Source organism: Hyla sarda, chromosome 4, assembly GCF_029499605.1.
Source record: "Hyla sarda isolate aHylSar1 chromosome 4, aHylSar1.hap1, whole genome shotgun sequence".
Taxonomy (NCBI): Eukaryota; Metazoa; Chordata; class Amphibia; order Anura; family Hylidae; genus Hyla; species Hyla sarda.
In genome coordinates this window covers 197,020,777-197,040,717 of record NC_079192.1, presented here as the reverse complement: position 1 = coordinate 197,040,717, position 19,941 = coordinate 197,020,777, and the positions used below count along the sequence as shown (strand labels likewise).

At 43.0% G+C, this 19,941-nt stretch overlaps 1 protein-coding gene across 2 annotated transcripts in view; it reads right to left on the bottom strand.

The window, feature by feature from the left end:
- NET1 (neuroepithelial cell transforming 1) overlaps positions 1–19,941 on the bottom strand; it is a 49,182-nt gene that overhangs the window by 9,794 nt on the left and 19,447 nt on the right. Inside the window, exons 2-3 of one of the 2 annotated variants that reach the window (XM_056573194.1) lie at positions 16,285–16,351; positions 15,020–15,079 (exon numbers count right to left, since the gene is read on the bottom strand). In XM_056573194.1, coding sequence (XP_056429169.1) covers positions 15,020–15,079; positions 16,285–16,351 — 127 coding nt within the window. Of the gene's footprint in view, positions 1–2,352; positions 2,601–15,019; positions 15,080–16,284; positions 16,352–19,941 lie in introns of those variants that run through there. The other variant, XM_056573195.1, reaches the window with a different exon arrangement.

Here is a 19,941-nt window from a genome sequence, read left to right as displayed (position 1 = left end):
CTTCGGCTGTCCAGGCATGCTGGGAGTTGTAGTTTTGCAACAGCTGGAGGCACCCTGGTTGGGAAACACAGCAGTAGAACGTCGTGTATTAGCCAGAACTTTGCTAAAGCACACAAGGACATCGGCTAACAGGCTTATCATATCTCCACACTGTTCTAAACTTCGCTTTCAGGAAGTCATTCATATCAGTGTATAATAATCATATCATGAACTTGTATGCAGAGTACACTAGAAGTGTGAAAATCTACCGCCCGTCAATGAAATAGTCATCTGGAAGAATCATCTCCATTCACCTACTATCAATGGTCACTCACTCTGCAAGAAATCTCATCTTCAATTTTTATCTCTAACACAGACCAAGTCATTGTATGGATAGTAAAGGCTAAAGAAAACTTCCCCTCTTTGACCCAAGAAGTCAAACTGAGGACAATAGTTTACTGTGTCTACCAAAAGACAGGTGTGAAAGCCATTATGTCACATGCCTTAGATTCATATTACAGGGCCGTGGCTTCCATCTGTAACCACATTTTAACATAGGATGAAGAAGGGACAAAGGGGCCTCTTGTTTTAATGGACAGAAAGCAACTGCCTGTAAGGCTGGGTTCACATCACGTTTTAAGCCATACGGGACCGCATACGGCTGGGGGGAGCTAAAACCAGGTGCTCCTGTATCCCTTATGTAATTCATTTCAATGAGCCGACCGGAGTGAAAAGCTGACTCCGGTCGGCTCATTTTTGCCCCGTATGTGGTTTTCCCACCGCACCTAAAATCATAGTCGACCGCGATTTGAGGTGCATTGGAAAACCGCATATGGGGCAAAAATGAGCCGACTGGAGTCAGAGTTTCACTCCGGTCGGCACATTGAAATGAATTACATGCGGGACGCATACGGCAGGGATACGGTCCCGTATGGCTGAAAACGTGATGTGAACCCAGCCTAAGATGTAATCTGTGTATTCTGCACGGCAGTCCAGAAATACTGAAAAAACAGGTTATGTAGAAAAGTCCATGTACATCAAAGGGCTTCAGCAGTCTCAATGCACTGCCACAATAAAGCTTCTTCAAAGCGATAATATAGCCACAATAAAGCTGTGCAACCTGCCATATTATAGAAAATTGCAAACATGTTACTTTTGCATGCAGCAACGAAAAAAAAAAAAGCTCTTGGTGTTGTGAACTAGAACATTTAAAAAGGGGTACTCCGATGGAAAACATTTTCTTTTAATCAACTGGTGCCAGAAAGTTACAGATTTGTAAATTACTTCTATAAAAAAAAAAAAAAAAAAATCTTTATCCTTCCAGTACCTATTAGCTGCTATATACTACAGAGAAAGTTCTTTTCTCTTTGGATATTTTTTTTCTGTCCACAGTGCTCTCTGCTGACACCTCTGTCCGTATCAGGACCTGTCCAGAAAAGGAGCAAATCCCCATAGCAAACCTATGCTGCTCTGAACAGTTCCAGATACAGACAGAGATGTCAGCAGAGAACACTGGTCAGAAAAATAAATAAAAACTCTCTCTGTAATATACAGATGCTAATAAGTACTGGAAGGATAAAGATTTTTTTTTAATAGAAGTAATTTAAAAATGTGTTTTAAAACTTTCTGGCACCAGTCGATTAAAAAAAAAAGAAAAAAAAAAAGGGGTACTCCGGTGGAAAACTAAGTCTATAACACCCTTATTTTGACATAAGATATCTTTATACCTTTACTGTACACTGTAGTCGAGTATGAGAACCACACAGCAGGCTGGTCATAAAATCTGTGCTTCCTACACTAAGATACCATAAAACCGCCATATAGATATTTACTTCTCATATGCTAAAGGCATTAGTCCCACATGCGGACCGGCACAAAATCACACTTTGTTCTTTCCTGAAAGCATGCATTGAGGAAAAGGACTTGAAATGAGGTATACAAGGAGAGGAGAACAAACTGATGCCACATAGGAGGCTGAAAGTACAAAGAACTGCTTCAAAGATGGTCTAAACGGATCCCTTTCATGCAAGGCAAGCAGTTTCATTACGACTGAAACATGGAAATCTGTAAGGACAATGCATAACTAAATAGAACTCTATTATATGGCATGAGGTACATTTTCATGAAACATGAGGCAGCTCATATGCCTGGCTGCTGTACTGAAAACACACACACATACACACACACACACACACACACACACACACACACACACACACGGTACTAAAAAAGGAATAGAATAGGAATATAACTAGAGCATAATACATTATAACCATCAGGACTCCTGTTGCTTTATTATTATTAGTACATATGAATATTTCTTCTGTGCATAAGGTAAAGTTTCATATGAATCCATCGCTAACCAATACATACCTCTAATTCCTTTGATGCCGGGTTCTGGACTGCTATCACCTGAATAGTCCTTTTAATAGGCAAGAGACCCCCGATTTCATCATGAGCCACCATACTTTATAATATGTTCCCCACACGAGCTGCTACTAATCCACGTTTGATGCCCAAGCCCTTCGGGGCCTGTTCCGTTTTCATAGACGAGTCTACGGTGTGCCAAGAAACACTCACAGCTCCTTCCCATACTGCATGCTTCCCTTGCCTCAGATACAGTGAGCTGGACAAAGTGCAGCAACTGGTCTAAACTTAAAGAAGGGAGGAGCTGCCACAGCTGCCTTCGGGGCGGGTTTCCATGGAATGCCATGTCATTTGTCTGACAGCTGGTACACCTACATACTACAGATCAGGTTACAGTGCACTGCACAGCCTGTGTATGCCAGACAGTCAGGAAGAAAAAAATAAATCATGGTACATGAAAAATTAAATAGCTACAGAGCTGGGTGTAGGATAAGTGTTCAGGTCATGGTGCTGTAACTAGTATTTAGACTAGTGTTTTCCAAACAGTGTGTCTCCAGCTGTTGCAAAACTATAACTCCCAGCATGCCCAGACAGCCGAAGTCTGTCTGGGCATGCTGGGAGTTGTAGTTTTGCAACAGCTGGAGACGCCCTGTTTGGAAAAAAACCACAGGTTTAGGGTGCATTCACACCACGTTTTTGCAATACAGTTCCCGTATCCGTTTTTTGATGAAAAACCGATTCCTCAAAACCGGACTAAACTGTATGGAAACGTGTGTACACATTTTTACCGGTAAACGCTTGGAAAAATGATGTCAGTTTGCATCAGTTTTTTTTAAAGAAAAAAAAAAAACGTATACTTTTTTTTACTTTTCACTCCATTATGAATAAAGTTTCACTTGTTTGATTGGAAGAACACACTAAGGTTACATTCACACTACTGACAGCGGGCTGCATTCACTTCACGCTTTTGCATCACAGTTCCCATATATATGTTTTCAATTTGCAAACCGTATGGAACCGTATGCATTGACTATCGAAAACCATAGGCCAAACAATGCACCCGGTTCTGCACTTTGTGTCTTGTACGGTTTTGTCCATTTTTTCCCGTACCCAAAACCGTAGCCTTTAACATGGAGTTAATGAGAACCATATGCGTGTACGGTTCCATCTGATTTGCACAATACGGTTTGTCACATGCACAGTGCACACCGAAAGTTCCACCCACCTTCTAGGGCTCTCTTTCTGGGAGAGGTCTGGGAATGAAAAGTTAAAAACTTATTTTTTGTAAAAAAAACGGATGCAACCAGACATTTTTCAAACCATTTACGGTTTTCAACTGTATACGGGTTCATATTTGTCAACACTTTTTAATACAATTAGTCAGGTTTTTAGGAATCAGTTTTTCATCAAAAACCTGATATGGGAACTGTACTGCAAAAACATGATGTGAATGCAACCTAATTTGCTAGGGACAAGGTTACTACTACTGTATTATGTGAATAAGTGTCATTTGTCAATACTACACTACAATATTGTAACCGTTACAATAGGTTACCTCAATATTGTGCTGCAAAGCGCTACAGATGTTGATAATACATAAATAATATTTGTACAAAATACAGGATAGAAACAGTATTGGCCCTTCTCTCAACCCCATTATCCATTCTAGTCTTGGTGCAACCCATATTCAGTTATAGGAGGGTGTTTTTCTTGGCATATATCCCTGAAAAAAAAAAACACCGTACATTGTTCATTGTAATGTATAGTGAATTGTGATTACCATCAAGATATACATGAATACAGTCTGTATAGCAAACTGCATAGTACAAAATCATGCCAGCCAGAGAGAGGTATAAGGGAAACACTATGGTCTCCCGTGTGTGAACTAGGTTTACAAGATACTTTCAACCTATACATTAGGAACACCAGCACATAAACCAAATGTAAAGTGATTATGATGTGAATATAGCCTTACTGATGGAAAGAGGCCCACATGCCCACTTTCTCTCACATATCTTGTACTGATCTCACTCCCCTCTAACAAAAAAAAAACTATTGACGTCTATCTGATCTCAAGAATCGGACTCCCAAAGATCTATGTACTATGTACTACTATAGACGAGTCAATGGAGCTGCATTCAAGTATATGCAGTGCTACCAATTACAAGAGCCTCAGGAATTGTTCCCAAAATTAAAGCGTGGGTCCAGTAGTCAGACCCCTTGTGATCAGACACTTATCCATCAATCTGTGGATAGGCGATAAGCATCCATGGCAGCTTTTACTCTATTCACAGGACCACTGGGACTCCCTGTGATCTCCTGAAGGGACCAAGGCTCTCTAAGGGACGGCACAAGCCTAAAAGGGCACTATTGTCCATTTAAATGCATTTGCTGGTTAGGTTAACTGGAGTTTATTTTAAGTAACACACTTGACAGGATAGAGAGATATATAGATAGATAGAGAGAGATAGATAGATATAGAGATAGATAGATATATAGATATAGATAGATATATATCTCCTCTGCTGAACAGACTACTGTTTTAACCAACTCTTCCGCACACACAAAAGGGGAAACAAAACATGTACACACTCGGCACTTACACATGAACAATGACTGGGCTCTGATGCAGTCTACAGTAGCAGAACAGAGGCTACTATCTCCCAGGCCCGGACTGCACTCCAGCATTATTTATGGCACAAACTTGTACAAAAATGTAAGAGAAACTCCTCCTATCTGTCTAACTACACAAAGTTTGGCTGTCTCCCCCTGTTATTTCTACTAATCCATCAACTAATAGTGGCAGCACTGCTCCTGCAAAGATTTTCTAACAACCCATACAATCTAATAAAACACAGTGCTTTTCTTGACCAGGTTTAGAAGAAACACTTAAATGCCTAAAGGCTGTCTATAATGCAATGTGTATTATTTATTAGCATACTGGGGAACCTGTTTTTTGGTTTAGAAAATTATACATATAGGGCATATTTAGCCTTTTCTCTTATTTTTTTAGTTTGGTAAAAAGTGTCATCATCGTCATTTATAAGTTGCCCAAATATATCGGTAGGCACCAATATATATTGTGCTTGAAGTATATTCTTAATAATATGTGTGTGCCATCTTAGCAGATTTTAACAAGACCCTTATTATACATGTGTCCCATTTACACTGCTCAAAAAAATTAACACTTAAAAGGGGTACTTCGGTGAAAAGCTTTTTAATTTTTATTTTTTTATCAACTGGTGCCAGAAAGTTAAACCAATGGCGGTGGTGGTTGGACTCAGGAGGACCCCAGGAGAGGCAGGGGGAGAGAAGCGGGTGGCGGCAGCGGTCTCTTTATTCTGTAGGTCCATACGGTTAAAATGATACCCTACTTATATAGGTTTGATTTTGTCGTACTTCTGGAAAAAATCATAACTTCATGCAGGAAAATTAATACGTTTAAAATTGTCATCTTCTGACCCCTATAACTTTTTTATTTTTCCGTGTATGGGGCGGTATGAGGGCTCATTTTTTGCGCCGTGATCTGAAGTTTTTAACGGTACAATTTTTGCATTGATAGAACTTATTGATTGCTTTTTATTTATTTTTTCATGACCTAAAAAGTGACCAAAAATGCACTATTTTGGAATTTGGAATTTTTTTGCGCGCATGCCATTGACCGTGCGGTTTAATTAAGGATATATTTTTATAATTCGGACATTTCCGCACGCGGCGATACCATATATGTTTATTTTTATTTACACTGTTTTTTTTTTTTATGGGAAAAGGGGGGTGATTCAAACTTTTAATAGGGAAGGGGGTTAAATTATGTTTATTCACTTTTTTTTGCAGCGTTATAGCTCCCATAGGGACCTATAACACTGCACACACTGATCTTTTACATTGATCACTGGTTTCTCATAGGAAACCAGTAATCGATGATTCTGCCGCATGACTGCTCATGCCTGGATCTCAGGCACTGAGCAGTCATTCGGCGATCGGACAGCGAGGAGGCAGGCGAGGAGGCAGGCGAGGAGGCAGGCGAGGAGGCAGGCGAGGAGGCAGGCGAGGAGGCAGGCGAGGAGGCAGGCGAGGAGGCAGGCGAGGAGGCAGGCGAGGAGGCCCTCCCGCTGTCCTGTAAGCTGTTCGAGATGCCGCGATTTCGCCACAGCTATCCCGAACAGTCCACTGAGCTAGCCGGCATGCTTTCGGTTTCACTTTAGACGCGGCGTTCAACTTTGAACACCGCGTCTAAAGGGTTAATAGCGCGCGGCACAGCGATCAATCCGGCGCGCTACTAGCCACGGGTCCCGGTCGTTGTTAGAAGCCGGGCCCAACCCGCTATGACGCGGGGCCACGCCGTGGCCCCGCGTTATAGTTCAGGAGTGGACACATGACGTTCCAGTACGTCATGTGTCCTTAAGGGGTTAAATCATTGATCTGCAGCGGCTTCAGCAGGGCCAGGGAGGAGGGGGTGGAATAGTCAATAACTTATATCGGTATAAGTTATCAGCCTCAAAGTTCACAGATTATATGTACTAAAAAATCAATATCGGTCGATCCCTAATACTTATTAGCTGCTGAATACAGAGGAAATTTTTTATTTTTTTTTGGAACACAGAGCTCTCTGCTGACATCACAAGCACAGTGCTCCCTGCTAACATCTGTCCATTTTAGAAAATGTCCAGAGCAGCATATATTTGCTATGGGGATTTTCTCCTACTCTGGACATTTCTTAAAATGGACAGAGGTGTCAGCAGAGAGCACTGTGCTCGTGATGTCAGCAGCGAGCTCTGTGTTGCAAAAAGAAAAGAATTTCCTCTGTAGTTTTCAGCAGCTAATAAGTACTGGATGGATTAAGAGTTTTCAATAGAAGTCATTTACAAATCTGTAACTTTCTGGCACCAGTTGATTTAAAAAAAAAAAAAAATTTTAAAAAGAGATTCCACCGGAGTACCCCTTTAAACACAGGAAAGGACCCAGGGCGTATGGATACGCCTTCTGTACCTGGGTCTTAGGGACCCAGGGCGTACAGGTACACCCGTGGGAATGCCGGTCCCCGCCGCTCGCGCCGGGCGGGGACCGGGGTGACTGCTGATATTGATGCCCAGGGAGGGTAATCAGACCCCCCCCCTCCATGTCGGTAATCGCGGCAAATCGCAAGTGAATTCACACTTGCGATTTGCGCTATTCCGGGTCATTACTGGTCTATGGTGACCCGGTATATAAGGGGGATTGCGGTTGTCCAAGACACCGACGATCCCACTGAAGAGAGATAGGAGTGAGGTGGCAGGGGTGCCACCCCTCCTATTGGTCGTATAGACGCAACGACCAATTGCAGACCGGGGGCGAGGTGGGATGGTTTACTTTCGGTTTCCCCGTTCTGCCCACCCACAATAAGCGGGGCAGGACAGGGAAACAGACAGGGACCGGCGCCGAAGGTCACTTACCGATCTGCGGAGGCTGCAGGCGACTGATCGGCAGCCGGCGATGTCGTGCGCCTGGATCCTACGGAAGCCAGCGAGTTGCCTGGCAACATCTGGAGGGCTACAGTTTGAGACCACTATACAGTGGTCTCTAAAATACAGCCCTCCAGCTGTTGCAAAACAACAACTCCAAGCATGCCCAGACAGCTGTTGGGGCATGCTGGGAGTTGTAGTTTTGCTACAGCTGGAGGTCTACAATTTAGAGACCACTGCACAGTGATCTCCAAACTGTAGCCCTCTAGATCTTGCAAAATTAGAACTCCTAGCATTCCCACAAAGTTTTCTGTCTGTGCATGCTGGGATTTGTAGTTTTGCAACATCTGGAGGGCCACAGTTTGGAGATCGCTGTGCAGTGGTCTCTAAACTCTAGCCCTCCAGGTGTTGCAAAACTGCAAATCCCAGCAAGCTCAAACAGCTGTCTCGGCATGCTGGAAGTTGTAGTTGCGTACCTCCAGCTGTTGCATAACCACATCTCCCAGCATGCCCTTCGGTGATCAGTACATGCTGGGAGTTGCAGTTTTGCAACAGCTGGAGACACACTGGTTGGAAAATACTGAGTTAGGTAACAGAACCTAACTGAAGGTTTTCCAACCAGTGTGCCTCCAGCTGTTGCTAAAGTAAACCTCCCAGCATGCACGGTCTGTCAGTACATGCTGGGAGTTGTAATTTTGAAACCGCTGGAGGTTTGCGCCCCCCCATGTGAATGTACAGGGTACATTCACACGGGCAGGTTTACAGTAAGTTTCCTACTTGAAGTTTGAGCTTTTGCAAATTTTTTGCCACAGCGCAAACTCCTAGAGGGAGACTCACCATAACCCGCCAGTGCGAATGTACCCTAAAAAACACTACACTACCACATAATAAAAGGGTAAAACACAACATATACACCCCCTTACACTGTCACAACCCCCCCCCCCCCCCCATAAAAATGAAAAACTTATTGTATGGCAATGTTTCCAAAACAACTCCCAGCATTTCCGGACAGCCACTGACTATCAAGGCATGCTGGGAGTGTAGGAACAGCTGGAGGAACCCTGTTTGGGAATCACTGGCGTAGAATTCCCCTATGTCCACCCCTATGCAATCCCTATGTAGACCTCAAATGCGCATGGCGCTCTCTCACTTCAGAGCCCTGTCGTATTTCAAGGAAACAGTTTAGGGCCACATATGGGGTATCTCCGTACTTGGGAGAAATTGCACTAGGGCTGGGCGGTATACCGGTTCATACCGAATACCAAAATTTTTGGGCTGCACGATATGAATTTTTCCCATACCGCAATACCGGTTGGGCCCCTCCCCTTGGGTATGAATTATCAGCCCAGCGCTGCGCTGTCCCCAAATCGGGGGAACTAATCATTTGTTACCCGCCAGCGCTGTTCTGCTCCCCCCAATTAATTATCAGCCCAGCGGGGTACTACTCACATATGTCAAGCACTGCCCTCCTCCTCTTTGTTGGGGGCTGCTGGCGCTGGAATTCATTGTACGCCAGTGGTCTCTAACCTGCGGACCTCCAGATGTTGCAAAACTACAACTCCCAGCATGCCCGGACAGCCAACGGGCATAGGGATATCTTTTGCAGCCCGGGCATAGGGATACAGCGTACAGCAGTAGTCTCCAACCTGCGGCCCTCCAGCTGTTGCGAAACTACAACTCCCAGCATGCCCGGACAGCCGTTGGCTGTCCGGGCATGCTGGGAGCTGTAGTTGTGCAACATCTGGAGGTCCGCACTTTGGAGACCACTGGCGTACAGTGAGTTCCAGCGCCAGCAGCCCCCAACAAAGAGGAGGAGGGCAGTGCTTGACATGTGCGAGTAGTACCCCGCTGGGCTGATAATTAATTGGGGGGGGGGGGGGGGGGGGATAAGCAGAACATCGCTCGCGGGTCACATGATTGGGGGGGTGAAAGAAATACCGTTATATACCGTGGAACCGCCATGAGTTACAAAAATACCGCGATACACATATTTGGTCATACCGCCCAGCTCTAAATTGCACTACAAATTTTGAGGGGCTTTTTCTCCTTTTACCCCTTATGAAAAGGAAAAGTTAGGGGCTACACCAGCCTGTTTTCATACTTTGTTTTCACCAGCGGTGAAAGCAAAAAGAGACCCCCAAAATTTTTAACAAATTTTCTCCTGAATACGTTAATACTCCATATGTGGACGTAATATGCTCTGCGGGCTCACAACAAGGCTCAGGAGTGAGAGTGCACTATGTACATTTGAGTCCTAAATTGGTGATTTGCACAGGGGTGGCTGATTTTACAGTGGTTCTGACATAAACGGAAAAAAAATAAAAAATACCCACGTGATCCGATTTTGGAAACTACACCCCTCAGGGAACGTAACAAGGGGTATAGTGAGCCTTAAAACCCCACAGGTGTTTGACAAATTTTCATTAAAGTTGAATGGGAAAATGAAAAAAAAAAAAAAAATGATTTCCACTAAAATGCTGGTGTTACCCTAAATTTTTCATTTTCACAAGGGAAAATAGGAAAAAGCCCCCAAAAATTTGTAACCCCATTTCTTCTGAGTAAAAAAATACCCCATATGCGGATGTAAAGTGCTCTGTGGGCGAACTACAATGCTCAGAAGAGAAGTAGCGCCATTGGGATTTTGAAGTGAAAATGTGTCCGGAATTGAAGGCCACGTGTGTTTACAAAGCCCCCATGGTGCCAGAACAATGGACCCCTCCCACATGTGACCCCATTTTGGAAACTACACCCCTCAAGTAATGTAATAAGGGGTACAGTGAGCATTTACGCCCCACAGGTGTCTGACAGATTTTTGGAACAGTGATCCGTGAAAATGAAAAATGAAAATTTTTCATTTTCACAGCCCACTGTTCCAAAGATCTGTCAAACGCCAGTGGGGTGTAAATACTTACTGCACCCCTTATTAGATCCTGTGAGGGGTGTAGTTTCCAAAATGGGGTCACATGTGGGGGGGTCCACTGTTCTGGCACCACGTGGGGCTTTGTAAACGCACATGGCCCCCGACTTCCATTCTAAACAAATTCTCTTTCAAAAAGCTCAATGGCGCTCCTCTTCTGAACATCGTAGTTCGCCAGCAGAGCACTTGATGTCCACACATGGGGTATTTCCATACTCCGAAGAAATGGGGTTACAAATTTTGGGGGGCATTTTGTCCTATTATCCCTTGAAAAAAATGTAACATTTTAGGGAAAACTAGCATTTTAGTGAAAAAAAATAATAATTTACACATCCAACTTTAACAAAAAGTCGTCAAACACCTGTGGAGTGTTAAGGCTCACTGGACCCCTTGTTACTTGCCTTGATGGGTGTAGTTTCCAAAATAGTATGCCATGTGTTTTTTTTTTTTTTTTTTTTTTTTGCTGTTCTGGCACCATAGGGGCTTCCTAAATGTGACATGCCCCCCAAAAACCATTTCAGTAAAACTCACTCTCCAAAATCCCACTGTCGCTCCTTCCCTCCTGAGCCCCCTAGTGTACCCGCCAAACACTTGACATACACATGAGGTATTTCCTTACTTGAGAGAAAAACACATTTTAGGAAGATTTCTCTCCTTTTACCGCTTGTAAAAATTCAATAACTGGGTCTAAAAGAACATGCCAGTGAAAAAAATGTAGATTTTGAATTTTCTCCTTCAATTTGCTGCTATTCCTGTGAAACACCTAAAGGGTTAACAAACCTTTTGAATGTCATTTTAAATACTTTGAGGGGTGCAGTTTTTATAATGGGGTCATTTGTGGGGTAATTATAATAAGAAGGCACTTCAAATCCAATTCAAAACAGAACTGGTCCCTGAAAAATTTTCGATTTTGAAAATTTTGTGAATGTCTGATGTCTTCCAAAAGTAAAAACATGTCAACTTTATGATGCAATCATAAAGTAGACACGTTGTATATGTGAATCAATATATAATTTATTTGGAATATTCATTTTCCTTATAAGCAGAGAGCTTCAAAGTAAAAAAAAATGTAAAAAAAGCAAAATTTTCTACTTTTTCATCAAATTTTTGAATTTGTCACCAAGAAATGATGCAAGTATCAACAAAATGTTACCACCAACATAAAGTAGAATATGTCACGAAAAAACTCTCGGAATCAGAATGAAAGGTAAAAGCATTCCAGAGTTATTAATGTTTAAAGTGACAGTGGTCAGATGTGCAAAAAATGGCCGTGCCCTACAGTAAAAATTGGCTGGGTCCTTAAGGGGTTAAACAACACAATGTAACTCCAAGTCAATCACACTTCTGTGAAATCACACTGTCCACTCAGGAAGCAACACTGATTGACAATCAATTTCACATGCTGTTGTGCAAATGGAACAGACAACAGGTGGAAATTATAGGCAATTAGCAAGACACCTCCAATAAAAGGAGTGGTTCTGCAGGTGGTGATCACAGACCACTTCTCAGTTCCTATGCTTCCTGGCTGATGTTCTGGTCACTTGAATGCAGGCGGTGCTTTCACTCTAGTGGTAGCATGAGACAGAGTCTACAACCCACACAAGTCGCTCAGATAGTGCAGCTCATCCAGCATGGTACATCAATGTGAGCTGTGGCAAGAAGGTTTGCTGTGTCTGTCAGCATAGTGTCCAGAGCATGGAGATGCTACCAGGAGACAGGCCAGTACATCAGGAGACGTGGAGGAGGCCGTAGGAGGGCAACGACCCAGAAGCAGGACTGCTACCTCCGCCTTTGTGCAAGGAGGAGCATTGCCAGAGCCCTGCAAAATGACCTCCAGCAGGCCACAAATGTGCATGTGTCAACTCAAACAGTCAGAAACAGACTCCATGAAGGTGGTATGAGGGCCCGACGTCCACAGGTGGGGGTTGTGCTTACAGCCCAACACCATGCAGGACATTTGGCATTTGCCAGAGAACACCAATATTGGCAAATTCTCCACTGGCGCCCTGTGCTCTTCACAGATGAAAGCAGGTTCACACTGAGCACATGTGTGAGACGTGACAGAGTCTGGAGACGCCGTGGAGAACGTTCTCCTGCCTGCAACATTCTATGTAAAGCATTTTATACCATTAGTTCATTCATTCAGCTCTAGGTGTTATCTTAGTGTTCCCTATATTTTTTTTGAGCAGTGTAGTTCTATGGGACAGCTGAAGATATGGAGGGGGCATGGCAGCCCCCCGCTTCAGGGGGTTGTGACGTGCCACTGTGAAGGAGAGCCAGGGTTCTAAACAGGAGATCGCGGGGGGGGGGGGGGGGGGGGGGAGGCAGCGCTCGGGACCCGCGGTGTAAAACTTATCCCCTATCCTTCAGATAGGGGATTTTTTTTCATGATACTTGTCCTTTAATTACGGCTACCAACTACTGTAACTACCATGGATCCCTAAAAAAGCGGCGCAGCATTGTATTACCATCTTGAAATGACTACGATTTGGAAGGGGCAGACTAGTGTTTTTGGATGGGATGACTGACAAAGGACAGAAAAAAAACATTCTGCATCCCATCATCCCCTCCAAATAAATTTACATTACATACATGTATATCATATAAACAGCAATTCTTATATTAAAAAAAAAAAACTCCTCAAATTCCAGGAGCTTTAGAAGCAGAGCTCATGCTTTCCCATAAGGTTCACTCTATTGTATATTGGTTATTGTTGCTATAAAACATGGGTAGTACCTGAAAAGGTAAACAAGAAGCTGAGTCACTGACTACAGGAATCCAGCCTGTTACATCAATTCCTTTACTCAAGGGTGTGTCTTAAAGACACAGGACAATTTTGTTTTACTTTTTTTTGAGACACCAAAAAGTAGGTTAAGAAAATGCTTGAAGTTTTGGACAGTTTCTAGAAATCGTTTCCATAGCTCTAAACCAAGAGTTCTTGAGGACTGTGCTAAAAGCTTTAGCCCGTTTGTATGTATCCAAAAAGTTAGATCCTCACCGATAAGTAATGGTAACTTTTAGTGATAATGTGGTGGAACAACCACTTAAAAGGCATACGGAGGTTTCCTCTGATGTGTATTTTTGCTGTCAGGGTTAGGGTTCTTTTATGCATGCCGTGTAGAGTTGCCCTATGTAGTCACATTCTAGATAGCTGTAATGTAGTTCTTGACGGATCATCTCGAACTTCCTTTAGTTTTTTTCTCTGGAAGTTTGTTTACTGGTCTGAAGTCAGGCTCCCATAATGGTCTGAAGTCAGGCTCCCATAATGGTCTGAAGTCAGGCTCCCATAAGCGCCTACTCATCCATTTTTTGTTATTTTGTGCCTGTAAAGTAGTGGTTATGGCTTGGAAAGATACCTCACCCCCTCCTATATCCAGATGGTTTAACTTAGTCAATTGGTATGTTCTGTTGTATAGAACCCTATATATTAGAAGAAAATGCCCCCAAAAAGTTTGATAAGGTCTGGATGCCTCGGTTGATCTTGGGGGAGTCAGTGGTCCCTTCTGAGTGAGTGAGTTCCCCACAGTGAATTACAAAGGCTACCCTTCTGTGCTGGGTTGCTGGCGGTTCCTGTGTGATTGTTGGGCTGTGTACTCCGGAGACTCCATGTTTGCTCTGTCTCCTGTTTGGGATTGCTAATTTCTGCTGATTTTATTTGTCTCCCATGTAGAGCTCTTGAGGTGCTCCTGGAGTGTTGATTTATTTTGTTTACTTAAAATTATAAATAAATACTTTCAAAAAAATAAAATGGAGTACTTATGTGTAGGACAATTCATCAAAAGGATTTATATAAAGGATAGGGGATAAGTGTCTGATCGTGGTGGTGGTGGGGGGGGGTCTGACCGCTGTGACCCCTGTCATCTCCAGCACGGCGCCAGCGGTTCACCCCATGAAAGGAGCTGTCGGACACAGTATGAAGCTGTGGCAATGAGGCCCCCCTCCATGCATTTCTATGGGCTCTCTCATAGAGATAAAGAGAGGGTTGACCACCGCTTTGTGTGGGGGTCTACAGTCTCTTTGCAGGGAGTGGAGATCGCTCTGTGCATAAAGAGAGACGGGTGCCAGGCAATAGATCGCTGGGGTCCAAGCAGTTGGAACCCTCCATGATCACTTATCAACTATCCTTTGTCCTACACTGCGGTACCCCTTTAACTTTCTATGTATTCATACTAGGGAAGAAAGGAAACCTGTCAGCAGCTTCATGCTTCTCAAACCACAGGTGTTTAACATGCCGATTAATAAATAGTCATATCCAATGGCAGTCTGGCTTTTATAAAGCCCAGCATGTGAGCATTTATGAATTACTTTTTATTACCTTTAGATCAAAGCTGCAAAGGCTGAAAGAGTCATCATCCTTATCTCTCCGTTTCCTCTTCTGAAAATAATAATAATAATAATAATTAAAAAAAAAGTCAATATAAGATATTCCCTTAAAAAAATAAATCTCTTATCTCTATGTTTGCTGTTAGACTTTTAGGATAAGCCAACAATGTTAAGAGTACTCTCTGCCTGTGCTGCCAAGTGAAACAAAACAAACTTTAAATCACCTTCCCCCGTTACCGAGGTCCCATTCTCCGGTCCCCAACTTCTTCCGCTTCCTGTAAGCACAAGAGTCACGTGACACTCAGCGTATCACCGGCCACAGCAGTTGTCCCCCCTGCTGCCGGTGACACGCTGAGAGTCACATGACTCTTTGACATACAGGAAGCGGAACAAGTCAGGGACCGGAAAACAGGACATTGATATCAGAGCAACGGGGGAAGTAGGAAGGTGAGTTAAAGTTTATTTTGTTTCGCTTGGCAGCCCGGGCACATAGGGTTAACAAAAAAATAACTAAAAATAAAAAAACACAACAACACGCACCAGAGTACTACTTTTAAGGTTTGAAGGGGTTCTCCTGGACTTTAAAGGGTTCCCTGCTTTGGGCGGAACCTTTTGTTAGTAGCGTTACTGTCAGATCAAATATGTTAGGAAGTTTCTATTTTCTGTAGTTTCCTAATATAGTGGCATTATACTGGTTCATAAAGACAAGGTGAAAAAAAATGAGAGTGAGTGTGTTGGCTGTTCCCACATGTATTCTAGCCAAATGAGACATTCAAGAACAAAAAAGGTCTAGTAGAGCTGAACTAGACAGTAGGAAAAAAAAGCACCTCTGTTCTAGACATAAACATCTGCGGATTCAGTTATGAAGAAGAAAATGCTGGCAGACAACATCTGGATTTGGTTGGCTCATGTAAAAGGGAGAATAAAGTGAATTACTTGTGATGACTACAGTCTAGGACAAGGCTTTCAGCAAAGGAGCACAGCTGTTTGCCATTATGATATACAGGAAAAAAGCCTTAGGGCAAATTTACATATATGCAAGGCACGAAAACTCAGCACAGCTCATGCAATGTCTGCAACTACATCGTCTAAAGGAGGGGAAAAAGTTTACAAGAAGCATGTTACCATACACTTTAGAATACACACACACCCCAAAAAAGAAATTTAAAAAGGATAAGAAGTCAGCAAGGAGTTCGGGTGTTTACATGATCTACCTCCTGTATCTAGACAACATCTGTATAGGCGGACACTACTAACCAATGTGAAATCCCATTGCGTGCTTGGAGTCAGAAAGGTGAAAGAGCTCCCTCTTCTGAGAGAATGTCTGGGAAAAGACAAAATGCAGATTAGAAATGCAGCCAAAACGTCAAGCAAAGTAAATAATGTTATGACATCATATAACAAGATTTAGCCACCTTCCCCTTAATACTTCATTTCTGAGGGGATTATGTTTTCCTCACCTTCCTGTATAGATATTACTCATAAGTAATCTGGCGTCAGTGCACAAACTAACACTTCTTTGTAACCCAAGGGTGAAGGGTGAATTCACATGTGAGAGATCAGTGACCACTGTTTACAACTCATCCATCCATAAGGGGCTTGGTTACAGCCAGATCACTGCTCCCCCTACTGCCAATTAGGCACATGTGGAGGGCTTCTCTGTGCACTCAGGTTGTCACTCACCACTGGACATGAAGGGGTGCAGCAAACTGACGGTCATACTTGGCGGCAAATAACATTTTCAGCTGTGAGCAGCATTGCAGTGAGAACAGTGCTGAAATGGCATGTGAGGCTCAATGGGTAGCAAAACCGACTAAAGCAAATCTGCAGCAGAAAATACGCACATGACCATACCCTGAGGCAGACTACCATTGACTTCAATCAGTCATCAGAAAATCCGCAATAGAGACAGATTTTCCTTTGGACCCACTGAAGATAATGGTAAATTCCACAGGTAATCTCAGGGTACGTTCACATGGGAGCACATTGACAGTGTATTTGAAGCCGCGGATGTGCTTCTGGTACACAGTTACGGAAGAGCACTCTCCTTGCTGCTGCTGCCATAGCTCTGTGTGTCTGCTCGTATCTGCGGATTTCCCTCTGGCAGTCACAAGTGGACACACAGAGCGCTTGCTCTTCTGCAACTCTGTGTGCCGGCAGCACATATGCAGAGTATTTGGTGCGCCTTAAAGGACATCTGTAGTGCAATATAACTCATCCTCAATCCAAAGAAAGGATAGGGGATAAGTAATCGATCACGGGGGGGGGGGGGGGGGTGTCCAAGCAGTCTTCTGGAAAGGGGGCATTTCGTCTCTGCATGACGCAGCTGCCGACATGCCCCCTCGCTGTATCCCATAGAAATACATGGAGGGGTGGGTCTGGTGCGGCTTTCTGCTGGGGACGACACCGCACTTGCAGCCCCGTCCAGGAGATCGGGGGGAGCCCCCAGTACTCTGACCCCCCACGATCTATAACTTATCCCCTCTCTCTTCAGATAGGGGATAAGTTATATTGCACTACAGATGCAATAGAAAAATAAAAAATAAAATAAAAAAATACATTTTTGCTCAAGTTAAGTCCAGCCGTCAACATATTCGCAAACCATCTGAAGCAATAGCTGTACACATCGGTTCCGATTCTCATTCAATATACATCATGTTCCATTTTTATAAAATGTTATACATCCATCCAATAACTGGTCTTATTTGTCATAACTGTAGAACATACAAATGGAATGATAACATTTTACCACCACATCGCCTACTATTTTCCATGAGAGCTTGTTTTATGCGCCACAAATTGTACTTTGTAATGACAGCAAAATTAGGAAAAAAAAAAAAACACCACCACCATTTTTGCAACTATTGGGGATTTCCCTTTCTGCACTTTTTGGTAAAAATTACACATTGTGGGACATTTATCATTCAATATAGACTTTTTTTCCGTCTATCTTTGGCGCTTAAATGTCACAGTTATGTAAATTTAGTGACTTATATGCGACTTTTTGAATAGAAATTTCATAGCGTTTTGTCTAGCAGTACACCGTTTTCTGATTTAGACATGCACTGCACCCTTATTTATCATAAGCGACATTTGTAATAAGTCGCAAAATATTGCGCTAACCCTGATTTCTAGGTGCAAAAGTATGCATACCAAAAGCACACGTACAAAACCTCTCTACCCTGCGCAAAACAAACGTGCACAGCAGCGGGGCATTCATTATCTATGGTAGACACAGATTATAAATTACACGCTGCTAAGCAAAAAGTTAGAAGGAAAAAAGACCGGTAAAAAAAAATTTAAAAAAAAAGAGTAGCGTACACTTTTAATGATAAATGTCCCCCATTATCTTTATTCTGTAGGTCCCTATGATTAAAATGATGCCAAATGTATATTAGGTTTTGTTTTATTTCCCCCAAAAAATTATAAAATGGTTAAAATAGTCCTCTTATGACCCCCAAAACACTTTCTCTGTATACAGGGATGTACGAGGTCTCATGTTTTTCGCTGTTATCTGTAGTTCTTATTCCGTTTTGTTTTGATAGTTTTTTTACCCCACGATTTTGTCATGGGGATCCCAATAAGCTCAACTAAGGTACTGGCAACATTATTCTCCAGTTTTATCCCAGTGTCTAATGGGTCAATGCTGGACATCGGCCCAATTGGTGATTTCCAGCAGGACCCACTGGGGATTTGAAGCTGCAAGTGCCAATTTTACAAGGCAATTTTTATGTACTTATGACTGCCTTGTAAAATCAACAACTTTACAACTGCACATCTGATGAGCGAGAACGCACTCTTGGGCTATGTTCACATGGTGAAATATCCGGACAGAAAATTTCCACTGACAGTGGAGTGCTGGCAGAACATGCTGGCACTAGGGCTGCTGAGAAATGTGCTGTCTCATAGACGGCCATGCATCTCCTTGCGGAATCCGAAGAATAGACATGTCTATTCTTTCTGCGAATGCCGGAATTAGAATTTATATGGCAGAAACATCAGGTGAGGACATTTCTGCTGTGTGAACCAGTGAAGCAGAATCCCACTGAAGTCAATGAGACTTTGCTGCAGCATTTAAAAACTATTTTTTTTTATCCCTGTACAACTGTTTCCAGTTATATAACAATGTTACAAATCTTGGGAAGTGAAGACAACCTATCCCTTATCCGGGCATATGAACATTGGTGTGGAGCCCCTTGCTCAAGAAGTGGACACCAGTGGACTCTGACCACATAATGGCACATCACCTGCACAATGTGGACACAGTGCCAGCTTCCCCTGACAAGATCTGATGCCCATTGTATCAAGCACCATCAGAGGATGTGCCTCCAGAACAGTGTTTCCCCAAGCAGGGTGCCTCCAGCTGTTGCAAAACTACAACTCTATGGGCAACTGGTGGACTTTTCCTCTGCACAGGTTTTGAGGAATCCCCCCCCCCCCTTTGTGCCTTTAATAGAATCTAACTTACACATACATATAAAAATAAAGCAGCTTATGACATAATATATATTGTACTGTACATTGCAGGACAGGCACCTTACCCGATCAGGTCAGTTCCTCTGACTTATAACTAGCCAGTAGTATTGTCAGATATTACAGTAGTTTGGTCACCTCAAGCTATTAAAATACTGTACTTATGGTCTCAAACAACCTTCAAAGTGTCTCCCAGAGATAAAATAATTCTCCAAAGTGACCCCTTTAATGCCTGGCATATACCAAACTAACCATACTACAGTGTGTTTTCAGTAAATACTGATTTAAAAAGTTTAAAGGCTAATAATAGGGACAACATACAAGTGACTTTTCACCCCTTTCTTCTAATTAACACAAAAGACTTATGTGCTGCAACAAGAAGTACTGTACTGCCCAGCCAAAAACCGATGGAAGTGAAACACTGCCACCAAGTGGTCAAAT